Source organism: Myodes glareolus, chromosome 1, assembly GCF_982192425.1.
Source record: "Myodes glareolus chromosome 1, mMyoGla1.1, whole genome shotgun sequence".
Taxonomy (NCBI): Eukaryota; Metazoa; Chordata; class Mammalia; order Rodentia; family Cricetidae; genus Myodes; species Myodes glareolus.
The window spans coordinates 47,139,862-47,166,863 of NC_142026.1; the positions used below are offsets into that span (position 1 = coordinate 47,139,862).

Sequence of the window (27,002 nt, forward strand, 5' to 3'; positions counted from 1 at the left end):
CTCTAAAATTGTTCATCCCTAGTATGACTAATTTAAAGTAAGACATAAGACTAAGGTTCAGGGAAGCATTAGTCTATGATCTTTCAAATTGCAACTGTGTTTCATATGGTTAACAGATTAAATAGCAAAAAACAAAAAGGTTTGATTTTCAAAAACTAAATCCCCAAGGTTTGCTTGTAATACTGATTTCCAAAACAGGAAAACAATTGTTTTTAACTATAAGAAATACAGAGCCAGGCGATGGTTGCGCACACCTTTACTGCCAGCACTCAGAAGGCAGAGGCAGGCAGATCTCTGTGAGTTTGAGGCCAGCCTGGTCTACAAGAGCTAGTTCCAGGACAGGATCCAAACCTACAGAGAAACCCTGTCTCAGGAAAAAAAAAAAAAAAAAAAAAAAAAAATCAATAAAAATTTGGAAAAACAAAAACAAAACAAACAAAAAAAAACAAGATCCCTGATGAAGAACGGAGTTAACTGAACAATGATATCGTCATACATGAAAGCCATTAAAATTTTTATATTAAAACTTTTATATTTCCTAAAATATGGTCTCCCAAATTACCTACATTAGCTTGAAATTGTTATCTATTTATTTCTTAAAACAGACTGAAGACTTTCAGTTGCAAGTAGTGAAATACTGGTAAGAGTTTCACACAGAGTATAGTATGCATTACAAAGTCCCACTGTTGCAGAGGAGACTTCCTGGCTCACCCCCACCCTATCCCAGCCCCAATGACATGGCAAACACAAACAAGCTATCCGAGCAAGAATCTGTTAACAGTTTTATTTTTTTATGTTAAATACCATGGGACAGGATTGTAAGGATGAAAAACTCAGTCAACAAACCGCCTCACAAGGGGTAAGAAAAATTCTGCCATGATATTAGCAAAGGTAAAGGAGAAAATTTACACAGTAAGAGGCACCATTTCCCCACAGAAAACCTCTTGGCATTTCCTGAATGAGTGAGATTAGCAATCTAAATAAATCATATTTCAAGAGGTAACAGCAACAGATAAAATTTAAAGGGATTATTAAAATAACATTTACAAGACTGAACAATTCTTGAACTCTTATTAAAACCACAAAGAAAGAACAATTCTTTATTTATGAATTTCATAAAGGACTGAATGTGCAACTGACATCTGCTAGTGATGATCTGATAATATACAATTTGTCCAGTAGCCGAACAGTTTGTTTTTATTGTGTTTTCTAACCGTAAGAGATCATTAAAGGCAAAGCCTATATGACGCTGTACACACAGAAATGGTCACCGCGGGCCATACTACCAATGAAATGGTAGGTAAACAAATCTTTTTCTGGTCGAGAGAAAAAAAAGAAATAGCACTCTGCATGCTTCACTCTACAAGATGAATTTCCCTAGAAAGAATCCAATGAAAATGGCTGCAATTACAACCAGAAGAGAAGGAAGAGGACTGGTGACGTTATCTCTGAAGGATGCAGCTGAGGTGGATCCCGGTTTATCCGAGTGTGCTACCTTTCTAAGCCGTAAACCTTCATCCTGGGGGAAAATACACAAAAGAGATTTTTAAAATACCACACACAGGTCAGAGCCAGAGCTGTAAGTTTCTCCAGACAGAAAAAAGATCAGTAGATGTATATGGTTACAAATACCAAGAATTAACTGCTATTTACTGTGGGAACCTGTGGAATTATGAAAAATTCTACAACTGGATTAAAGTGATAGCTGGATAATTATATAAACTTACCCGAACAATCACAATGAGTGTGTTCACGTGATGTAAATTACATCTCAATAACACTGACTTTAAAAACAGAAGCTGAGGAGTGTACTCCTCCTAGGAAACTATGTACTCTTACTTCCCATATGCCCTGTGCTATTTTAAATTGGCTACAGCCATGAGCCAAGGACTAGCAATAGCACACTACACTCATCAGGTTCACTGACCCAATATAACTTGGAAACCCACATGGCAGACACACAAGGGCATATTTTGTGGTGGATAGTATATTAAGGATTTAGGAGAGGTATATTTTACGGTGAGAAACCATTACCAAGGAGTTTTAATATGTTCAAAGCAACAAGATATGTGTGACAGGTTTATCATGGAAGTTCTCGCTTAGACTGAAAACTGCAGTTTTGTATTAAAGTCCTTCCTTACTCCATTACTGAAATAGTCTCACAAAGTCCCAGGTTTAGGTTTCTGACAGTCCTGTGTTCTTTTTAGGAAATGCGGCTGCTCCTAAAAAGGAACAGTTTCTTAAAGCAGGTAGCTGTTATGATAGCATGTATCAGGTGGCCCTGGGGAAATTAGACACCATTCCTCAACCACATTTAGACATCATCTCCAACTTCATTACAGTTCAGTTTCCTACTCTGATATTAGGGTGTGAAAAGTGATAGACGTCACTGGCAGCTGTACTGTGGATTCTGATCTATCCTCTGAGCATCACACTACTGTCCTAGCCAGACACACGACTGCGGGGACAAACAGCGCTAGTGTGCTGTGCTGTGTAGTTAAGGTTATATGTGCATCAGGTGCATTTTCAACTTGGGATAACTTCACCTTCCAATGGGTTTATCAGGAATATAATCCTATCAAAAGTCAAAACACTAAAATATACCTATTTTATTTCCATCACTAGATTTCCAGAAACTTCATTTCTTTAGTCTTATACTAATTCGCTCCAGGTAATAAGAGCAATCAAATGAGTTAAATAAATAATTAGCAAAAAGATTAAATATAAACATACAGAGACTGCTAAAAGACACTAACATATTCTTTGTACCATCATTACAATTCATTCATTTCCAACCCAGAAAACTTACTCTCAGGTGTCGGTTTTCTTCTGACAGCTTCATCATCTCTCCCTGAAGCCTCTTACACTCTTCCATCAGTTTCCTTGTTTCCGTGTCATTGAGTGAAACACTATGTGGTTTTGGCAGGGGTCCATCTTGTTTGGATGCATTCAGTGGAACAGCTTTGCTAGGTTCCATATCATTCTGTATTTCAAAAATATTAGGAATCTTTAGTTAAAAACAATTATGGATTTTAACTAATAAAAATCTCAACTCTACATTTTTTCTAAAACCTTTCCTAAAAAGGTGACAAGTTTCAACTAATTATTAAGACTTTACTAGTACCAAATATGACCTGTAGACAATTTTCAGTGAAGTTTGTCAATAAATACCAGCAGTTAGATAAATCAAAATCAACCGTCTATTTCCTCTACTCCTGCACCCTTGGTACTTACCTTAACATAGCATTTAAAGGGTATCATAACAATTGATCTTTTACATTTTTTCCTCCAGAATTTCAAAAGCTGGAAGAAGAGCCATTTCTCTTTGTTATTTTTACCCCTAAACACACGCTTTGGCCAACAATAGTCAGTCCAGGAAAATACATGGAATGACTAACTCCAGGTAGTTTCCAATGGTCTGACTCTGCAATCAAAAGAGGTTTTAGGAACTAGAAGTTACAGGACAGCCCGATAATCTTTCCACTAAGGTTGCAGCTGCCTAGGAACATACAACCAAAACAAATAATGGAATAAAGTTACTAAAAGATAGAAATAATGAAAGGGAGACAAGCAGATCACTGTAATGAGTGGAGGAAGTGATCTGTGGTCTTACGCACAAATGAGTCTTCAAATTGTACGACTGTCCAGTTAGTGTGATCCATTGTAGTGTACTATTTAAGAAGTAAATTAAAACAATTTTCAAAACTATAAGGTCCAAATTAATCCTTCTCACTAACACTGTTTCTAAGTCTGTAATCTAAACTGTTTCCTTCATCCCAACATCATTTATGCCACTACACACCATCATAGCATAGTCATCTTTTTCATTTTAGATTTCCAGCTGTTAAAAGCTTAGGCAGCTTAGGAAGTTAAGACAGTAAAAGAGCATTTGATAGAAAACAGAAAACCCTGGGTTTGCTACCAACAACCTAAATAAATAAATAAATAAAAGATAAAGCTCCAAATATAAACTTCTAATCAGGCATTTACAAAATAAAATTTCCTGACATTGGATAGTAGTCATTTGTATCAAGATCAGAGGCTGCATAACCATCTGGCTGCCAGGTCTAGAATCACCTAGGAATGACCTATGGGAGGGCCTGGAAACGTTCTATACTAGGTTAAGTGAGGTGGCACCATCACATGGACTAGGTCCCAAACAGAATAAAAAGAAGAAAACTGAGCACCAGCACTCACTGTTGTTCCCTGCCTGAAGGCGCAATGTGACTACCAGCTACCACCGCCACAAACCGTAAGTCAAAAACGAAGCTTTCCTCCTGAGGCTGCCTATGCCAGTACATTGTGAAGGCAACTAGGGGTTCTAATGCACAACACTAGATACCTGACCTGTCGGCAGATTTTCCCACTTTGCAAGCTTCACAAATGAGAAGCGGAGCTTCCTTCAAAGTTGAAGAAACGCTTACCTCAATTTGCTGAGCTTCTCTTGCTGACACTATTCTTTACTAATAATCTCGCCAATGCCCAACCAGGGCCATCTCTGACATAAAAAAACTGTACCTGATATATTTTGCTAAAATGTTTCTTTTTTTCTTGACAATATTTAAAATTCACTTCAAACTGAGTTTTCGATTTCTATCCCGCACAATCCAACTTGACTTTCAAAAAGGAAGACATGTGCCTCCCTCTGTAAAGGAGGCAATATTCAACAAAAAGCAAACACAGAGTTCTCAAGTATTGCTTAAGAACGAAGAAAGTGCTGGGCCTAGAGCATTTGTCTCACATACCTAAGGTCATAGGCTCAAACCCTAGTCCGGGCGGGGAGCGGGGCAAAAGTTCAGAAAAGAAAATCATACTGTTAGCCAGATGTTGACTACAGGATGACATATATGAAGCTAATATTGGGGGAGAGGGGAATTCCAATGACTTTAAAATAAAACAAAAATTAATTCTCAAAAAAATTATGTGGGATGCAGTGAGTGCATGCCTTTAATCCTGGCAGATAAGGGGGATCTTCATGAATTAAAGGCCAGCCTGGTCTATATAGTAAGACCCAGAACTATATCGAGATCAAAACACACACAAACACACACGTGCACACGCTACAGTGCAACCACTATTTCTGTACCATTAATAAAAAAACAAACCACTATTCCTACTATCCTCTAGTACTAAGGTCCTTAGTTCAATCCCAAGTACTACAAATTAAAAGAGCCAGCATTCATATAAAAACGTAGGTGTGCATCTTGTTTTATGAATCTTTTAATTACTTAAAGTGACACAACATTTCATTATTCCATTTGGTACCTATCAAAACCATTCAACATTTCACTTTTGTGGAAGTCTGATGGGTAGTTTTCTATTGTTTGGAATTTGTAGCTGTTTAATACTCCTAAAAACTATCCACAATACATAGCAGATGCAGTAAGAATCTAATTTGCGCATTTCTAATGTATAAACATACATAACCTAGCTCAGTTGGGGGTCAAGAAGAAAGCTGAGTCATCTGTGAGGAACACTACACAGGTGACTAGGCACTTCCAATGGGAAACTCCATTATTGAGTCTGGCTGCAGAAAACCAGCTTGCTCTTTTTAAAGTTACTTCAGACTGATCCAGAAGGAGAAGATAGTTCTTAGGACCATGAAATAAGCAAAAATAATAATAATAATAATAAAAAGGACTCAACATGCTGTGACCCGTACAAACCAACAGTAACATCACGTTAACACCTCAAGTAAGAATAAGCTAAGAGTCAAGACTGTGTGTCAAGAAGACAACATACCAATATGTTAGACATTTTCCGCTATTTTATATTCTTTTGCCTATATGCAGTAGCCCCAAAAGGACTTCAACTTTAATAACTTTGTAGGGAGCAATCAGAAAGGAGCTAGGGATTGGATACAGAACGCGAAAGTGAAATCTTCAGCAGAGCAAGTATTTGCAATGAAGCTCTGAGAAGAAAGGAAATAAAGGACATTTTTAGGTCACTATTTTGAGTAAAGGGTGTCAACACATAAAGTTGGTATACCTAAACTATGGCTATACTGTCAGAATTAAAGTTTTAATCTGTGAATTGAAAAAAAAGAATTCTAACTATTTATTAATATACTCAATATTTCTTATCTGCTTAGATATCTACATTCACTTACTAACACTAGTAGACTCCTACTTCTGTTAGCTCCTATGACAAACCTGCTTCACCTCTTTTAGCTCCCTGGGATCATTCTTCATGTGATAACTGGCAGGTGTTGCAACTGCACTGCTGACGCTGCACATTGAAGTGACAGTTGAAGCAATCCCTGGTGGAGTTTTACCCTGAGGTAGCATGGGAAAAATATTCTCAGATTCATACCAAACTGATTTCTCCTGTATGATATTGGGAATGACTAAAAGAAATGGCTTTAGCCTGTAAAACATCGACATTCCATAAAAATGCATCAGAAACAGAACATCAAAGAAAAAAAAGCACTTCTGCACTAGCTTATTTCTCACACAAAATTAGGTATACCTTCACTTACAAAACGTATACACTTTTTAAAAAACTCATTCTTGCCATTATCTGAAAAATATTCAGTTTCATGTTCTCTTACCTTTGGTAACACTTAACCAAAGGTTTTTCCCATTAAAGCTAAAAACCGCTAATGATCTGTAAGTCTCTTTTATAGTCAGGGACCCTATTACCTCCCAAATACACAAGGCCAATAAAAACCCAAAGATTCACATAACAAACACTCTGGTTAGACTACCGTAACACCACAGTTCCCTACTTACCTTTCAAATTGTCTTAATAGACAATTAAGAAGTAACTCAAAAAGCTTGGCACAAATAATATTATTTAGTAGACATCTAACCTATCTGTCCCAACAAAAATTGCATTATTTTGAAATATAAAATGCCTTTATAAAAAGCCTCCTGAACTGCTCCATTCATCCTGTTCTCTTGTCATCTAAAACAAAAGTTTTTGCAGAAACTTTTATCAGATGTTACATAGAGGGCAATACACTACTTAATCTGGAAAATATCAAGTAGAGTTAAGGCTTTAGATGTTTTTAAATCAAATTCAAACCAAATAGGTTATAAAAGTTGAAAAACAGTATAGCTTCATTCAATCCTTAAAAATATCACCAGTAACTGAGTCAGGTGTGGTGGCTATTAATGAGACTGAGTCTCACAATTAGTTCAAAATGCACATATATGGGGGACATGTGTGAATGTCTTCACCAGTTTCATACACTAAACAAGGATAATACGTATTCTATATGCCGTCATACAGTGTCATATACTGAACTGTAGTTGCTACCAGCAACTTAATTAAAAAACTAAACCATATTTTAAGTTAATTCATAAATAAACCAGCACTAGTGTGTATCTTCGTGATAGAGCGCATACCTAGCAAGCTGCAGGACCAGAGTTCAATTTCCAGCCCCATTAGATAAATGTAAGTCAATTTACTGTGTCACAAGAGTAATTAAAAACTGAAACTATTTGGTTCTGTACCATATATTCTAACAAATATACACCACCAGCATACTTCTTTGTAACATTTTTATGATGCTGCAGAATTGGAAATCTACTGTCTGTCTTTACTCAGTTTGTGCAAGCCATGCAAGATTAACAAGACCATAACTCAAGTAAACTGACAAAACTGCATCTTGGCATCAGATTTTTGGACCTAAACTTCCAAAAACACAAACTTCATACTAACTCTATGATAAACACACAGAAAGGGGTAGGTAATTTTAGTAAAAAGCTAAGAAGAAACTAATGTCAAGACACCAATTTTTAGCACCTTCATCAACTTCACCTATACGTAATACTGAACTGGACATTAACAGCAAAATCTAACTATAACAGAGTAATATGGATAAAGTGCTTTGTGTGTACTTCTAGACAGTTAAAAAACGGTTTAAGTACCAAGAAACTTCCTATTTCTTTTATCATCAAGACTTTAGATCAAGTAATGTGAGGTTTCACATTTTTCATTAAGGATGATGCACCATTAAACTCAACACCTGACAGAAGGACATGTAACCAAACGGAACTGCACCTCTCAGATTACACTAATTAAACATTTCTTGTAGAATCTGCAGGTGAGTGGCAAGAGCAAAATGAGCTTGAGAGAGAATCATATTTCCAAAAGTATTTTTCAGAACACTCCCAGAAATTAACTGTCCTCCAGTTTCAATCTCTGGAGTAGCTGGGATTACAGGCCAGTGTCCTCCACCACCTGAGTTTCAGTGGTGCTGGAATTAAACCCAGGGCTTCTGGTATGCTCTACCTGCCAACTACCCACTAAGTTTCACCTTATATGTGAATCTTTAAATGGGAATTCTAAACATGTAAAAATACTCACTAACAACCAACAGTTCACTCCTAAAATACAAGCACTCCAAGATGCTGGGGATAGAAGGACTGCCACAATTTTGAGGATAGCCTATGCATACAGTGAGTTCTGGGCATGCTGGTACAGAGACCCTGTCTTCCAAAATGACAGAACAAAACAAAAATTGATCAGCAAGACTAAGGACCATGAGAGTTACAAATGAGGTCTATACTGATGTCAAACTTCATTCAGGAGGTCTACATAAGGATCTGTTATACAGAGTAATGCTCTGTCTCAAAGTCATTGTCCATCTAGTGATCAGACTGTTCCTCCCAATTGAAAGGACCCAGAGTTCTGTTTGGTTTAGTTTTATAAAAGAAGGTCCTAACTACTGAGTAGCATAAGCTGACCTGGAACTCATAGCAACACTCTTGCTTCTACTTTCAAAGTACTGGCATTACAGAAACGAGCAGCCAATGCCACACTTTCAAAGTTTAAGTCTGGGCAAAAAAAGTTCCTAAAGGGCTGGAGAGGGCTCAGAGGCTCTGGAACACTGGCTGCTCTTCCAGAGGACCAAGGTCAGATTCCCAGCAGATAGACATGAAGGCAAAATATGCATACACTTGAAATAATTTTTTAAAAAAGTTCCTAAGTCAGTAATAACAAAAGATGCTCATAACTGGTCAAAACACTGAGACTATGTATGTGATTGTCACGTTAATCCACACAGAACATAGATAGCATCCTCTCCACAGCTCTAGGAAAAGAAAAAATGTTAATGTCGGAAGAAATGGAGTGCAGTGTGAAGCTCTGATCTCCCTGCAGGACACTAATGCGACACTCTTCAATTCACAGCAGCTATGACTACCTACACAAGAGACCCACAAGACTGAGACTGCCAAAACCCTATCACAAAAAGCTCATGGAGCTCACTCCATCCTGAGTGCTTATACTCGGTTAACTGCTGCTGGAAGAAGACAACGTGTTTTTTCTTCACTCATCATTTAGTAAGGTCAACGAAGCCCTGTAAACAAAATGGCACCCGTCCTCCTGCAACCACCTTAATGAAAAAGGCATGAATGCAGAAATAGGGACAGTTGGAAAAAAGAAAAGGAATTAATGAGTGAGCAGAAGAAAAAAAGAAGGTAAGAGGAGGTGAGTATGATCAAAATATATAATGAACATTCATGAAAATACAACCATAAAACCTATTATGCACACCTAATATATGTAACTAAAAAATTAAAGAAAGTTACTGGTGGTTACTTGGGTCAAATGTCCTAAGAACCAACCTAAAGAGCCTCCTACCCAGCCAATCTAAGAATAATGTAGTAACTGTATGACGTCACAACACAAAAGCTTATCTGAATGTGTGTGTGTGTGTGTGTGTGTGTGTGAGAGAGAGAGAGAGAGACAGAGAGAGACAGAGAGAGAGAGACAGACAGACAGACAGACAGGTGTATTTGTAAGTTTATATATGTGCAGCACATTTACACGGAAGCCCAAGGTTGAGGTTGGGTGTCATCCTCAATCTCTTTCCATCCTATTTTCCAAGAGTTTCTCCCCTAGACCCGGGTTTCAGCAATTCAACAAGGATGGTGTAGGCAGACACAGCTCCAGCGCTGAGGTTACAGACATACACAGCACTGTTGTGCACACTATACCAACTGAGCCATCTTCCCAGCTCCTGAAGGCATGAATTACATTTTTATGTATAGTAATCCATTTTATATAATTATATTCCAAGTAAAGGAGGTGGGACAGGCAAGAGTGGCCAAAGCTTAAACCAGAGCAGAGATGTGCTTGTCAATAGAGGGGAAACCATATAGAGTTGAAAAGGGAACACATAGGGTAACCCAAGAGGAAAAGAGCGTTAATATAATCTAAATACATTGGATATGTGTATGAAATTTTCAAAATATATTTTTTAAAAAACTGTAACTAAGCCAGTCATGGTAGCGGACATCTTTAATTAATCACAACAGGTCAGTCTGGTCTACACAGACAGGACAGTCAGGGCTACATAGGACTATGTAGAGACCCTGTCTTAAAAAAAATAAAAAAACAATGAAAGAGACTGAGCTATTTAACCTGCCTTCAGAAGCTGTTATTAAATACTGACGCAGGGTGAACACTAGTCTCTTTAGTCTCTTGTAGATAGAGAACAAGTTAACTACCCCTGGGTGAAAGTCACTTAACCTAAATTCTGCACTTTAAGGCCATGCACTTTGCCAATACCATGTACAACCACCACCAAAAACAAATCTAAATTCGATCAAGCTTCTAGGATCCAACTTCCAGTAACAAATATTAAACAAGGAAACTACATGACACAAGAATGATATCATACAAACCTACCGTGTCTCAGCAGTTAAGAACAGTTGCTACTCTTACACAGGACTGAAGATCAGACCCCAACATCAAGTAGTTCACAACTGCCTATAATTCTAGCTCCAGGGGATCCAGCACTGTGCTGATCCACACCCCCAAGTACATGGCAAACATATACACAAATAAATAAAAATCTTAAAAAAAAAACTGGCATGCAGCAAAGCATAGGCAAATCTAATTCATTTATTACTTTAAGAGTAAAGTAAAATGAAACCACTAAATTAAAAAAATAAATCTTCTGTATTACTTGGATTTCCTTTTCATCTCAATTCAAACAAACTACAAAAAAGAATATTTTAATGACATCTGAAGAACAAATCTGAATGCTGCCTGGACAGTTTAATGAATGTGAATACATTAAAATTTAAAGACATAATAACATCAAAATATTAGAACTCTTCAGTAGGCCTTTAAGTCCTCAGAGAAATACACACGTTAATGAATAAAATCAAATGTCTAGGATGTATCTTAAAATTATACATAAAGTCAGGAATAGTGGTACCCTTTTGATGCCAGCACAGGGAAGCTGAGACAGAAGAAATAACCAATTTCTAGGCTACAAAAAGGACAAGTAAAATCTAGGTGTTTATGACCTAGCAATTATAAAAAGCTGGGCATGAATTAATTGTGTATACCCTCACTAGTGTATGTCATATTTTCTGCCTAATGCCTAGTTTTTTGAAACAAAAAACAAAAAGCTCTATAGCAGATGCTCCAATTTCAGGGTCCCCAGTGCTTTCTTCCATGGCTATGGGCTGGCTTCTCTTGTATGTCCATATGCCTGCCCTTCCTCATGGTCTAGAAAACAGGCTCTACACCTATCAATTCCTTGCTGGCCTTTAAAGCAGTAAGAACCTCTCTGAACACATCAATACCTAAGCTCTAACTTCCTCAGATTGAATTTTTCAGTCTTAACTTGTTCAATATCAAGAGTATAGTGAAAGCCGAAAGATAAATAGACCTGTGTTTAACAAACTATTATAAAGATAATAGTTAAAAAGAAGTCTCAAGTAAAAATAAGATCCAAATATAATTTTAAAGAAATGTCAATCCAGATAAGCATTACCTTTTCTGTTGTTAAATACAAAGAACAATGAAGGCTATTAACATGGTTTGAGCCAACACAAAAGAAAAAAAGAAACTAATATGAAAAAGCACACACCACACTTTTTACTCTTGGCAATTATAACTCAGATTCACTTTAAAAGGTTGTGTTGAAAATTCAGTGAGTTATCTGTTCAATACCTAATTAACATTCAAAAGCATCTTCATTTCAGCTTCCATAAATACGGTTTACTTTTGAACAGAGCAAATGTTACCAGATCAAAGCAAGAGTTAAGTCAGACTAAAAACCATATTATACTGTTTATATTAACCCACAGTATTTTACATTTCAAAACACATAAAAACACTCTCTCCTATAAACTACAGGAAAAATTCAAATCCACAGAACTGAAGAGATGGCTCAAGTGATTAACAGCCCTGGCTGCTCCTCCACAGAAGCTGGGCTCCATCCCCAGCACACACCAACACAGAAGCTGGGCTCCATCCCCAGCACACACCAACACAGAAGCTGGGCTCCATCCCCAGCACACACCAACACAGAAGCTGGAGGTCATCCGTAACCCTGTTCCAGGGGGTCCTATGCCCTCTTGTGATCTCAGAGGGCATCAGGACACAAGTGGTGCACAGACATATATTAAGACAAAACAATCACCCACATTTAAGATTCTTAAACCAGAAAGAAGACAGGAATAAGGGAACCAAGGCCACCCAACAGATTCCAAGCCATTGGTCTGCTTTTACTAAACACATCTATTCCTAAGGCCTAAAAACTTAACTGCTGAATACTAATCAATAAACAATAACAAACCATTTGCTAAAAATTAAAATTGACTTTGATCAAAAACAAAAATACTCAAAATACTTGGTAAAGGCTAAACTGGAAAAAAACCACTTATCCCCATAAACTGTATTTTATCCCAAGAATGCTGATACAGTTACTCAAAGAGATTCTAATCTAATCTTTCTTAATTATATTTCTGTATGCATATCTTTTTTTAAAAAATAAAGATTTTAGAGCATTGCCAGAATTTTCCTCCCCCACCCTGAAATTTGGACCTAACAAATAATATTTATTTCTCCTTAGCCAAACAAATATTATAAAACTCCAACTACATTATCAAGGTTTTTTTAAACTTAAATCTCATTAGATAGACTCGCCACCCTCTGTCCAAAACAGGACGCTGATAATCAACTACCTGATGGTTTTTACTTACCAGTTTATCATTTTCATTCGGCATTTCAAATACACATCTCAATTTAGAATCCATTAATTCATCGGGTTTTGCCTCTTTCCACTTAAAAAAGAGAGAAAGAAAGAAAAAAAAAAAAAAAACAGAAACCAACCATGAGAGAGGATTGTAGCAAGCAGGTTTTACCTAAACGGACAACTGAAGCCTGAGCACGGTAGCTCAGAAAACTATGCTCAGCTAGGGTACTTGCCAACTGCTGCAATCATCTGCCCGTCACTGCACCTTTAGAAATTGCAGACCTACCATCACCATCAACTAAAATGACACTGGCCCTGGCCATGAGCTGACTCTGAAGGGAAAGGCAGCTGCTGCCAACACTGATGACCTAAGTTCAATCCTAGGAACCCATTGTAGAATGAGAACCAACTCCACCAAGCTGCCTCTGACCCCCACGTGCCCCCTCACACACCCAATAAAACAATGTAATGAGAAGAACAGCAATGACATTAGCAATACACTGACTTTCTTCTTCATGCTAATATTTCTAAATGTTTCTAAGAAAATAGTATTTCAAGACTTTTTCATTCTTTAAATCAAATTTTGTTCTGGACAGACTAACAGATATTTAATTTTTAGAAAGGAAATCAGGATTTCTGAGAGCTAAACAAAACCCAAAGTCTGAACTATTAAATCCAAAAATAAAATTTTTGTACTTCTACACTTACCACAGCTTCCATATCTGAAATATTTGGTGGAGCAAAAATTGTCTGTACCATGAACTTATGTTTACTCTTTTCATTTGGATCATAATCAAAGGGCTGTAGCATTACTAAATAAAAAGAAAAGACACATTATCTTTGACATTTTATCTCCTATTACCTCAGTAACACACAAATTTAAAGAAAATCAAGATATGTTCAAAAACTCAAATGTTTTACTCATTCTCAAGATGTGCAATCAACTTTATTACCTTCACTTATTAAATTCATTTTTGTGGTGATTTTAGTTTAGACAACTGAGACATTGTTTTAATGTAACTTGGTTTTCTAGACTGGATTTTAAACAATTACTCAAAAGTGTACTTTGTTTAAATCTAATTTTAAGAAAACAAAGGAAACCATGACTTCTTGATGTTTAAACTTTATTCTAGGATCCCAACAGCATTCACTTTTTATGCCTATAGATCTGAGCAGCCTACAAAAGTTAAGGCATCAATCGGGATGCTAAATCTATGTGACACAAATCCAAGATCGGAGATAATAAATTAGTAATTATTACAAATGTATATGGCATCTTTGTAGTGAGAGTTTACTTCTAAATATTTCCAATGGGCTTATATAATTTGATATTTTAATATTATATGTGTTTGAAAATAAGAGCTATAGGGTTATCTTAAAATTTTCAGAGTATTAGCTGTAGTCACTGGGGATTTTAAGATAATGTTTCTATGCCATGCTTCCCCAAAAATCTGACAGGACAAATAAAGAACCCATGTGTCTTCCTGTTCCCTCTGTAATTAGCAGAAGTTGAGAACTACTGTGTCCCCCCCCCCCCAAGAAAAAAGAAAAAAGAAAGAGATACATTGTTTAAAAAAGAAGTCTGTGTGAAGTCAGAGAGGCTCTCTCACAAGTAAGCTACATGGAGCCACACACATCCTCAGACTTGCTGCCTATTTCACAGCATGATAGATGTTGTTAAGCAGTACTGTCTCTTTAGAAGGGACGCCTGGGAAAAGAATGCACAGCTTACAGAGACATTTTCGATAACACCGGCAGACTCCAGCAAGAATAAATGACACATGTATGGAACAAACCACTGTAAGCAACACACAAAAGGATGAAGAGCAGTGCAGTTTTCAAGGGAAGACACCACTGGCATTTCCACTGAAAGGCATCAAGACTCATCTGACTTTATAAGGACGCCAAAGCTGGTATACATTTTTAAGCAAAAGACTTCTGTAGTTGCACGGAATATGATTTAACAGCAAAACAGTGCCATTTTCAAAGATAAACTAGTAAGAACAAAGAATATGGTGGTGAGCTATAGAAATAAAGAATAGATGTGAAGTTTCAAATTGACAGTAATTAATCACATACCACACACAAATGAGTGAAAAGGTTTCAGTAAACTTTTTGTATGGCAAGATACCCAAAGAATAGCTGTGCAGTGGTGGCGCACGCCTTTAATCCCAGCACTCTTGCTTGCCGGGAGGCAGAGGCAAGCAAGTCTCTGTGAGTTCAAAGCCAGCCTGGTCTACAAGAGCTAGTTCAGGGCAGGCTCCAAAGGTACAGAAAAACCCTGTCTCGAAAAACCAAAAGTATTCAAAGAACACCTTTAAACAAAAACTGAAGCCAAGTAATAAACAGATGAAAACACTATAAAAAATCATGAAATGTCAATATTCAAAACTGCAAAAGAGCAGGGCATGAACTGCTTGCTACCTGAAACAGTCACAGTTGACCCTGGGTCAATAATTCCACTGTTGGGCCGCACACAGTACCGGCGAGGTGCTGTAGTCTTCACTTTGAAACACACTTTTCTATCCGATGGATTTCGCAACTTAAGATTTGTAGTGACTACATCTGTGAAGGGGCCTGTAAGGTTTAAAAGAAGAGAAAAAATTAAAACTGGATTCACAACAAAAGCAGAACTCTAGATTAAATGAATATAATCTCAACCCCACTTTCTATAGGAAACAAGAACGTTCTCTCTTCATCTTCTGATAATTCTAAACATAAAATTATGATTTTAGTTCTTTAATTTTAATTATGTTTATTTACCACATTTGTGTGTTGTACATATGAACAGTGCATGCCACAGTGCCTGTGTGAGATCAGAAGACAACGTTTTGGGATTGGTGCTCTCCTCCTGTTCGTGGGATCCAGAAACTGAATTCAGGTCCTCAGACTCAGCAACAAGCACCTACACCCAAGAGCCACCTTGTTAGCCATAATTCTATTGTTAAGGAGTATTCATGACACACGACCTACAGAGTTCCCCAGCAGTCTTCCCCAGCACCAATCTTCACAACCATAAGGCCAACAGTAAAGTTTCTGTTCTTAAGCTTCTCGATTCTCTCACTCCATGCCCTCACATACTTGTTAGTACTTATGAACAGTGTGTCATATCTATCTAGATACAAAGTTTTTGTCTTAGAGCTTTGGTTTTGTAACTCAACAAAATGACAAGGACATAGAAAAGCTGATCCAGCTCTACCTAACCAGTATATCCTCATTTTTAAAAATAGGCTATGAGATGTGACAATAAACCTATTTACTTTTGGCTGAAAAACCAAGACGGACAGATTTTACAGTCTAGTTTACACAGCAAGAATTTCTTATTGATTTGAAGGTAGAAGATTAAACTAAAAACATGTCAAATAGAAAACGATAAACCTATACCATTAACTACTCCAAAAACAATTTTAAATGGTCTTTTGAAAATCAATTTTATTTTTGCTTTTATTTGCCAAAAACAACTATTATAAAATCTTACCTATTTTTATTTAATCTTTTTCATTTACTTATTTGTGTTTAGAGTGTATGCTTACAAAGATTGAACATCAGTCTCCAAGCTTTACAACAAGCTCCCTTAAACATTGAGTCACCTTCTTCTGACCCTGTTCATTTAAATCCTAAACAAAAATCTTGTTCTTTTTAAAAACTTTGGAATCCAGATTTGAGAAAATTCTCCAACCATGTCCAATAAAGTTGTTTGAGTGAATTTTGGGAAGTTGTCTAAGACAAAAAGACTTCCAGAAAAGCAAGAAGCATTCATTAAAGATTGCAGGAGATAGAACAAACAGATCTGCCTAAGCAACAGAGAAAAGAAACTACTTCACAAAAGTGGGGTAATTTAAAAAGTGCTTGGTTCAACCTTGAGTTTTATTCTGAAGTCCTTGTTTCACTACAAGCTACTCGTTCATTCTGCAGACTACCTTACACCCTTGTTGCTCCCCAATTGTCTTTTTGAAAAGCAGATGATTTAACATCTCTACAATACAATTAACCAAGATAAAAGGGAGGACCTCCATCCACTTTACTAGAAATAAATACATCTCAAACAAATGAAGCAAGGAGTTCCCTCCTCACTAGTCTCAATGCCCAGGACAGTAACAGAGCTTGCAGTGTGGTTGACTTCTACAGCTGACCCTTCTGATCAGCTTGCAGATAATTTTTAAAATAACTATATATTTTCAATCAACAAACTCCTAAGAATTTTATGTATTCTGAAGAGTACTTAATGTATTAGCCAGAGATTATATATTCCAAACATAAAAATGCAAAGATGAAATGACACATCAATAGGACAAAGAATCTCTCCAAAACAAAATGCTTAATTAGACATGTTAACCCTATGAAAAGAATGCCATAAATCCTGTCAGAAGACACGTGAACTGGAGATTCTTTATTCCACTGTGTCCTGAGCAAGCCTCAGTCTAAGCCCACTGTTTCTTTTGAGATTAAAGAGTACTGATAAGCATGAGTAAAATAGCCAAACTTTATGACTAACAAAGACTCTGCTGTTTGGTTCAAACTAACACATGGTCCACATTTTTAAGCCATAGAATCCTTTGAAATCTGATGAAAGCTATAACCTACCCCAAAAGCATGCATAGGCATACATCCACAAAAACTTAACACTGAATTCATAAAAGCTAGAATTCACAGGCACTATTATCACCTTAATAGCAGACACTCTCTCTCACACGCATGCATAAACACCACAAGCACACATGCACCACACACACAGAAATCCCTTTACACCATCTCAGAAAAAGAGGTTATATAAACTGAAGGTGCTACAAAGTACAAACAAAATCTTTTACCTAAAGACATAAAATATTTTCCCTTGGCATTATAGCTGAATGGTCCAACGGGGGTGGGGAGGATTGGTGGTATAGAATGGCAAACATTCTGCAATACCATGCAGTCCCACAGAATCTATTCTATTTATTGAACTTTCAAATGTTTATTCTGCTATAGTTTGGGTTTTGAATGTCCCCCAAAGGCCTACTCTCCAGAGTGACAAAATAGACTCTTTCACTGGCTGAGGAGATAGATCCTTTTAGAGGATGTTAAGACCCAACTCTTCCAAGGCTATTTTGCTTCCAGAACATTCTATGAGAAATTCCAACCACAACGTGTTATTCACCTGGTCACATTGTTCTCTCGTCTATGTCTTAAACTTGACATAGACAATATTATTGACAATTAATAGTCTATTATTTCAAAATAAAATACAAATACAGAAAAAAATCTTTCAAGGATGACTTTGTAAAAAAAGGGATTTTTTTCAACACTAAAAAGTGACGGTCACCATTACAAAACTTACTCTATCAACAGCAATGTCATGCTTATGTTATCAATGCAACTCGTGTATTAGTTCATGAACATTCACCAGTGATTCACTGACCTGACTCCATCATAAGTATATTCTATTTTGTCTTCTATAATGGTAAATAAAAACTATTAACATAGTAAATCCTATCTTATTTCTCTTAAATCCAAACTTATTAAAGTAGGTACAAGCACACATCTATTGCTGCGAAGAGATACCATGACTATAACAATCTTCTAAAGGAAAACATTTAGCTGGGACAGACTTATATTTCGGGCAAGAGGTGTAGTACATTATCATGTTGGCAGGAAGCATGGTGGCATGCAGGCAGACATTGTGCTGGAGGTGGCTCAGAGCTCTATATCTGGACTGGCAGCAGAAAGAGAGTAATACTGGGCCTGGCTTGATCATTTGGAATGTCAAAGCTCTTCCCCAGTGATAAGTACTACTTTCTATGGGGGCCATTTTCATTCAAACCACCACAGCATGTAACTTCACCAAGCACACTACTGGTCATGTCTAAGCATTTATAAATTGAAATGCATATTTCACTAGAAAAATATTTTACTTCATTTTGTTATAGGAAGGGCATTAAATTAAAATTTGCGTTTGTGGGTAATCTGGGGATAAAATAAGGAGAGCATAATATAAACTTTTGTTTTAAATGAAGGGGATAAAGATGGTTCAGCAGTTATTAGTGCTCTTACAGAGGACCCCAAGTTCAGTTCCCAGCGCCACGGTTCAAACCCACCTGTAACACCAGCTCCAGAGGATTCGGTACCCTCTTCTGGACTCAGCAAGCACCTTCCACTCAAGCACATCCCACTATACAAACGTACAGACAAGATCTCTCTCACCCTGAATGGTGACTGCATGAACAGATTGTCTTTTAAAAAAATCATATGAACTATACACATTTTTCCTTTACATAATACTTGCAAAAAATTTTGGGAAATCTGGTCATTATGTAACCTTTAGAAAATTTAAAAACAGTGACAACATTGATTTTCCTAAAAATGTATTCCTTTGAGCAATTTATGTTAAGAAATGAATGTTCATATGTAGGGAGTCTCTAAAACAGCCCCCATAAATAAGTCTGTCATATATCCCAAGTGAATAGCTTAAAATGTAGGAAACAATTACTGAACGAGCCCATTCTAAGATCACCTAATGGTAAGGAATGCTCAGTAGCAATCACAGTTCACTGTGTGATATGTATTTCCTTTCTCAAAGTGAGAAATTAGTTCATAGTGAAAAGCATTCTGTTAAAACGCACACACACATCGTATGTACATTAAACATACACTGCTTTCACAGATTTCGATTTTTATTGTGGGTGGAAAACAATCTTTATCTTGTAACTATATAAGCTGTCCTTTAAGCAGCTGTCACATTTTCTAGCCCCCTCAGTGTCAGTGTCATTAAGCCAAATGGATATAAGTCCAGGTGTAAATTGGAAAAACTTTGAAACTGAGATTGCAATTATTGTTTATTTACTTTTAAGTAGTGTAAGAAATCCTATCAGAGCTGGAGAGATGACTCTATAGTTTACTTGTTGTAAGTCAGGCATAAATTCTAGCACATGGCAGACAAAAGCAGACAGATCTCTGTTGAGTTTGAGGGCAGTCTGATCTACATATTTATAGGGCTGTCAGAGCTGCAAAGAAACCCTGTCTCAAAAAACAAACATGGTTGCTCTTGCAGAGAACCCAGGGTTCAGCTCCCAGCAACCACACGGCGGGGAATCCCAGTGAACGCCCTCTCTTCTGACCACCAGGTACACATATGGTACACATACAAACACTAGCAAAGCATTCATACACAGAAAATAAAATCTAAAAAAAAAAATAAGGAATTCTAACTATGGTTCTAAAAATAAGCTACAAATAGAACCATTCTAAGTTTTAAAAACTTCATCCATCCCTAATGATGTGAATTACTGATTTTTTCAATTGTCAAGCTAAGTTCAGCTGCAGAGAATCAACCAGAGCTAGAAAGCACTCTGCTTCCTCCTTTACTGTGACAATTTTCATAAAGAACCTGAAATAATACACCGCAAACACTCACATACATATACAGACTGGATTCCATCAATACTGTGCTGTGTTTTAGACATTTTCTATGCAACCCTTTGGGCACAATTGGTCTTCAGAGTCTCCATCATCTCTACAAGTATTCCTATCCTTTCAAGAAATAGTCCTATGAGATAATGTCTCATCCTTTCTGAGGACCAGATATTCTGCAACTAAGGTCAGGTAAATTTCCATGCAACACACCATGAAAGATTAAGAGTCTCTAAGCTAAGGGTTTCTCAGCTCCATGCAAAGCCGCTCTATGGATAGCTCCAATTTGAAGCCCTTTGTCACCCACCTGGGAACCTGGTGTGACTAAGAAAAAAACACCACAATTACAGAAGCTCTTACAGTGCCATGAAAAACAAGTAGTCCTTTTACTCCAATTCAGTTGTTTTCAAGTCTTCTAATACCCATAAAATTGTAGCAAGCAAAATCTTCAGTCTTTTCACAATCGTTGACAAAGTCTTTCTCAGTTCTCCACTATGGTACAGACTATATTAGTGGCTTCTACATAACAGCACAAAGTTCAATACCAAAAAATAGAGGAATCATATACAATTCATATGAAATACATACATACATATTCTGTGGTATTTCACATTTTTCTAGTACGTGTATGCCTTCTCCCATTCATTCTATTACATCATAACCTCCTAAAAAATTTAATTCACTGCAGACTAAATTGAAGATATTGATATTAACAAGCTTTGAGTCTTTGTGCTACTCAATAAATATCTGATGAATTATCAGATACCAGAAATATTGCTAACAGTCAATTTTTAAACAAGAAATCATAAAAGACAAAAGTATACATGTTTTACTTCAAATGTCTAACTCTTGGTCTTCATAAGTCATTCTAGCTTTTTATTTTTTGCTCCTTGACTGTACTAGACCTTTGATGTACTTTTAAAAGAATAGAAAAGGTAAAAATTCTAATAGGAGGGCTGGATATTCTCAATGTGAATATATAAATAAAAGTGAGGTCTTTCCCAGTATCTTCTTTTCACAGGTTTTGTCCAATTAAACTGTAAGCAACACTGGCTAAAAAGTTTCCTAAGCCAGAGATGATGGTTCACGCCTTTAATCTCAACACTCAGGAGGAAGGAGGGATCTGAGTTTAAGGTTAGCCTATCTACACAGTGAGTTCAAGGATAACCAGGGCTATGTAACAGACCCTATCCCCACAAAAAAAGAAAGAAAGAAAGAAAGAAAGAAAGAAAGAAAGAAAGAAAGAAAGAAAGAAAGATGAAGAGATAGAAGAGGTAGAGGTCAAACCAGGTCTGATTCTAGAGCCTCAATTATACTTTATTTCCATGGACGCATCATATATACTTCTGAAGCATTAAAGCTGTCAAGTTAGCATTATATATTTATTTCCTTTGGCCCCATAGGTTTATGTTAAACACTTACTGAAATAAGTATTTTACCTCCAAGAATGCTCTAAACATGCTCATTGCAATCTTCTTTCCATTTTAACTTTACTTTATGTGTATTTTGACTGCATGTTTGCCTGGTTTCTGGGAAGGCAATAAAAGGGTGTCACACACCCTGGAAATGCAGTTAGACTGCTATAAACTGCCACGTGGTGCTAGAAATAAAATCCAGGTTCTTTGGAAGAGCAACTGCTGAGCCATGTCTCCAGACCCTACAAATTTCTTAAGCAAGGAAGTCACCCTAACTTATTTACCTGTTCATACTGTGCTGAAATATCATAAAGACCATTTCCATTTCATTCGCTGCTACATCTCCAACAGTTACAATACCTGAATCATAGCTCCTGTAAGCACTACTGTATAAATACTATTGTACAAATAAACTGTCAATTTTCTAGAAAAACAAAATGTGTTTTCTTAGGATTTATTTATTTAAGTATTTTATGTATATGGGTATCTTGTCTGCATGTACACCGGAACACCAAAAAGGGGCATGGGATCCATCATGATTAGTTGTGAGCTGCCATGTGTGTGCAGGGAATTGAACTCAGGACCCCTGGAAGGGCAGCTAGTGTTCTTATCTACTAAGCCACCTCTCCAGCCCCAAAATGAGTTCTATCTCCATTCAGAAAGGTTTAGTTAAAACATTAAAAAAAAAATCCTTTGTAAAATTTCAAGTATGAATCTTGAGATTAGTGCTAAACCAAGACTTCATAATTTGATTAAGTCTCTAAAACTTTAAAGTTTTAATTATTTAAACTGCTTGCTGTACTAATTTTCCATACTGCATTATATAACAGTTTACAAATATTTTATGAAAAACTCCGCAAAATACACTTAATACACAGGCAGTAGTCAGTATGTGGTCACTGGAGGGAGGGAAGAGAGGGAAGACAACAGGTCTGCCCACACAGTATGTTAAATTCATTGTTAAAAGTTACCAATGAGCAGGAATCATGTCTTCTAATTTTTTAAACCACTCTCCAATACTACAGTGCTGTTATAGGTATATAAAGTCCAATACCCATTTGTCACCTTCACAAAAGAAAGTTTTAATTAAAAGTTAAAACAATTATTCTTTTCATTGTTCTCAAAAACTTTTGGTGAGCTCTCAAAAACTTTCTAGAGACTGGTTTCTATTATTGGTGTATTATAGCTTTTTAAATGTGGAAATACTGAATTTATGGTTTAAAATCTAAAGCCATTTATTAACTAGGTGACTGATCCCCCAAAACAATCTAACCTCTATTAATGAAACTATAAGGTTCCTCTCATTCTCTAAAATTAAATGACATTATGATCAACTTATTAACTTAAAGTTGTCTTCTCAATGGTAAATAAGATAGCAGATGGTAAATCAATTATAAAAACATTTGGGATTACTTTGTAAGATATTCTAATATACTGCGCAGTTTCTGTGATAGTTATTAGTTTTGTTCTAGATCTTTGTTGTTTGGTTTTAGTTTTGTTAATGTCTTTTTTTTTAATTGAATTTCATATGTAGCCCAGGATAGCCTCAAACACACACACACACAGAAGTCGGGGATGGGGACAACACTGGTCCAAACCAGTGAGTTCACTATCCAAGATGGAAGTAATCTGGTGGTGTATGGGAAATGAAGTAGGGCTAACATCACAGCCAAGATTACATCCAAGAAAAAAAAGCAAGCACCATAAAAAACCTCCTTGCCTTCTCAACTAACTGCCTTCTGCATGCACAGGACCAAATCTGTTACCTATCTCTAAGTGGGTAACATCTTTAAGTGTAGAGTTTATCTACCTTCATCTGTGTCTAAGATCAAGGCATAAACATTTTAATTTGTCAGCCATTGGTATATAGAAAAGCAAGCCTTCCAGTGTCCAGCTATACACTTCCCCTTTGCCATTGAAATTGCTTATTTAGGCCTCCCACAACTCATAAAGGGAACTGGTTCTAGAACCACATTGATACCAAAACCTGTGGGTGCTCACATTATCTAAAATGCCAAAAACTTTTTACACATAATCTATGTGCAGCCCACCACTATTCTTTAAAGTATATCTAGTTTACAATATCAAATACAAGGTTAATACTATGCCATCGTTGTTTTAAGTTATCTATAATAACAAAAGAAGTCTACACATGTTCAATACAGACTTAATTTTTTAAAAAAATGCCTTTCTTTAACGGTTGCTTGAATCTCAAGTTGTGGAATCTGTGGACATAGTGTCAACTGTCTTCTCAGGTGTGATTCTGTTCTTGGTAGTAATATATTTTGTTCTGTTTTTTGAGACAGGATCTCTTCTGTGTGTAGAAGCTGGCTGTCCTGGAACTTGATTTGTAAACCAGACTGGCCTTGAACTCAGAGATTTGTCTGCCTCTGCCTCATAGGAGTGCTGAAATTAAAAACGTGTGCCAACACTGCCCAGCTAGCTATTTTTTAAAAATCCTCAAACAGTGACTTACTGAATCAATTCACACTATCTGAGGAGGAAGAACCTTAAACCTACTTGTTTAATCCCTATGTGCAAGAGCAATTCTCAGAGAAATGAGTATCACCAATACATCTAATAAAATCCTCACAAGAAGCCAGGTGGTGGTGGTGGCAGTGGCACACACCTTTAATCCCAGCACTTGGGAGACAGAGGCAGGCAGATCTCTGTTAGTCTGAGTCCAGCCGGGTCTACAAGAGCTAGTTCTAGGACAGCCTCCAAAGCTACGGAGAAACACTGTCTTGAAAAAAAAAAATTCTCACAAGAAGTCAGAAGTGATGGCAACATTATTTGTATACAGCAAATTTTAACATTTGCAAATTTGTTACAGATTAGGTTTTATTAAATTTGTGTGTGTGGTGATACATGTGTACTGGTGCCACAGTGCAAAGGTAGGGGTCAGAGGACAATTTGAGAAAGTATGTTCTTTCCTTCCTCTCTATGGGTCCTGGGATCAAATTCAAGATTGTCAAGCATAGGAACAAGTGTCTCTACCCACTGAGCATCCTGCCAACCTTGATACAACTGTAAAGCAGTGCTACGTGTCAACGTAAACCAGAGATTCTCCCAAAGATCAATGAACTTTTTGGAAGCAGAATTGCAATGGGAACACTCCTAACATTACAGCGTGTAGCAGTAGTCTGAGTAGTCTGTAGTCAAGCTTTCTCAGTAAGGGAAGTTTTAAAAATATAGGTGTTTGCATCGCTTTGAAGCAGTACTAGCCAAAAGGATCAATATACAAATGGTAATAGTCCAAAGTGACTATGGCAGCTAGACATTGAATCAACACCCTTACAGAAGTTACTTTCTGTAGAAGGGTTATTGTGGCCTTTGTATGAGGCTGTGGATCTGGCAATCTTCGGTGATAACTCATTAAGCATAGTCATTCCTTTATATTTCTTTGTTTTGTTTTTGTTAACAAATCTTGACAAAAGTCATTCCCTTCTGAGTTTAACTTTTACAGATGTTACACCACAATCTTTATACACATTTCCTGTAAAACTGTAGAAATAATTAAGCTATAAATGAGAGAAAGAGAAGTCTACATGGAACAAATGAAAATCTCTAATGTCCCAAAGGTATCAAATTGAATAAATCATTTAAGTTATTCTCATTATAAGCACTAAATATTCACTGCAATCTCAGAAAACAAAATAAAAATATAAAAAACAAGACACACTAATCTCAATAGAATGAAATATTGAGAACATTTTTACTTCTATGTTACAATAAATGGATCATATTTATGTACCTTTTCAACGAAAGGGTAAGACTGTCACCAGTTTATCACTACAAGCAGAACACATGTGACATGATACAATCTACAACACATTTTGCCATATATATTGAAATCCAAGGCTAATCAAGCCTTTAATCAAATAAAAAACTTACAGAAAATACATTAAGACATCTAGATAGGAGACATCCTGTCGACAACTGATAAGGTCTTTACAACAAATCAATGGTAGGTTTAAGGAACAGAAAAGACAGAGGGAAACATTACTTAAGATTAAAACAAATACATAGCACACAACAACCCAATGCAATGCAAATACATACTTAAAGAAACAACTAAAAGCAGTACAATTGGGAAATTTTCAGATTGACTATTATACACTATTAAAGATTTACTGCTGGGTTTTAAGTAAGTATCATGGTAAGCAAAGAAAATGTTCCCTTTTGTTGTTAGAAATACAATCTCTCAAGAAACAAAATGTAGGTTGTAGAATATTTGTTTTAAAGGTACTTAGGCAAGTCCTAAAGAATATCTCAGTGGCAAAATGCATAAAGCCTGGGATTTAATTCCAGTACACATTCCCAAAAAAGGAAACAAAAATATGCAAATAAGTAAATCAAGATATTAATGATATGCTTAATTAATTAAGCCACATTTTTAAAAACAGCATACAATGTAGTAATGCTTGAAAACTTTCCTAGGTTTAAAATTTTGAGTGATGCAGTTACTTTCAGAAAGTAAACTGGCATTTGTAAGTAATAGTTTTTTTCAGGTTTAAAACAACTTTTTATAATTCTAAGAAAGCCATATCCTCCATCACAGAAGAGCAAATAAGCATTCAACAGGACAGTCCTTCAAAAGACACAAAGTCAACAAAGAAAAGTGATCAGAAGGTAAAAAGGAAGGTAAAAAGGATGTCTGGCCAGCAGGGTCCCTTCACAGACCATTTCTGGGTGGTTAAGAAAGCCTTTTTAAGCCAGGCATAGTGGCCACACACCTTTGATCCTAGTATTTACAAGGCAGAGGCAGGCACATCTCTGAGATCTAGGTCACATAAAACTCAGTCCTAAAGTTCTAACAGAAATTTGAAAAGGTAAAGGAGGAATGACGGAAAGAAAGAGGTCAAAGGACACGAAGTAGTAGATATGAAGGATGAACAAGTCTAGAGACCTAATAATGCACAAGACATTCAACCGTGCTGTGTCTGGATTCCTGATATATGACAAAACTTTAACTAATTGGAGGAGGGGGTGAAGGACGCAAGAAAAGAAGGGTAGGGCAAAAAGCCAATTTGTTTCAGTCATGCAGCCATTTATTGTATTTATGTATCGCATAACTTGTTATATACCTATGATGGATAATACTGTCAACTGGACAGGATCTAAAATCAGAGAGAAGCCTCTGTGCGCACCACTAAGAAGTGACCTAGGTTAGGCTGACGGAGGAAACCCACATGAACTGTGATTGGCACCACTCCATAGTTCAAGTTCTAGACTATATACAAAGAAGAACCACA

The 27,002-nt window shown here is 36.6% G+C and overlaps 1 protein-coding gene across 2 annotated transcripts in view; it reads right to left on the minus strand.

Moving 5' to 3' along the window:
* Positions 1–758: 758 nt before the first annotated feature.
* Vapa (VAMP associated protein A) overlaps positions 759–27,002 on the minus strand; it is a 33,920-nt gene continuing 7,676 nt past the window's right edge. The window contains exons 2-7 of one of the 2 annotated variants that reach the window (XM_085695846.2): positions 15,371–15,523; positions 13,655–13,758; positions 12,954–13,034; positions 6,153–6,275; positions 2,810–2,983; positions 759–1,519 (exon numbers count right to left, since the gene is read on the minus strand). In XM_085695846.2, the coding sequence (XP_085551972.1) occupies positions 1,361–1,519; positions 2,810–2,983; positions 6,153–6,275; positions 12,954–13,034; positions 13,655–13,758; positions 15,371–15,523 (794 nt within the window). In that variant the 3' untranslated portion in view covers positions 759–1,360. The remainder of the gene's footprint in view (positions 1,520–2,809; positions 2,984–6,152; positions 6,276–12,953; positions 13,035–13,654; positions 13,759–15,370; positions 15,524–27,002) is intronic. The other variant, XM_085695842.2, reaches the window with a different exon arrangement.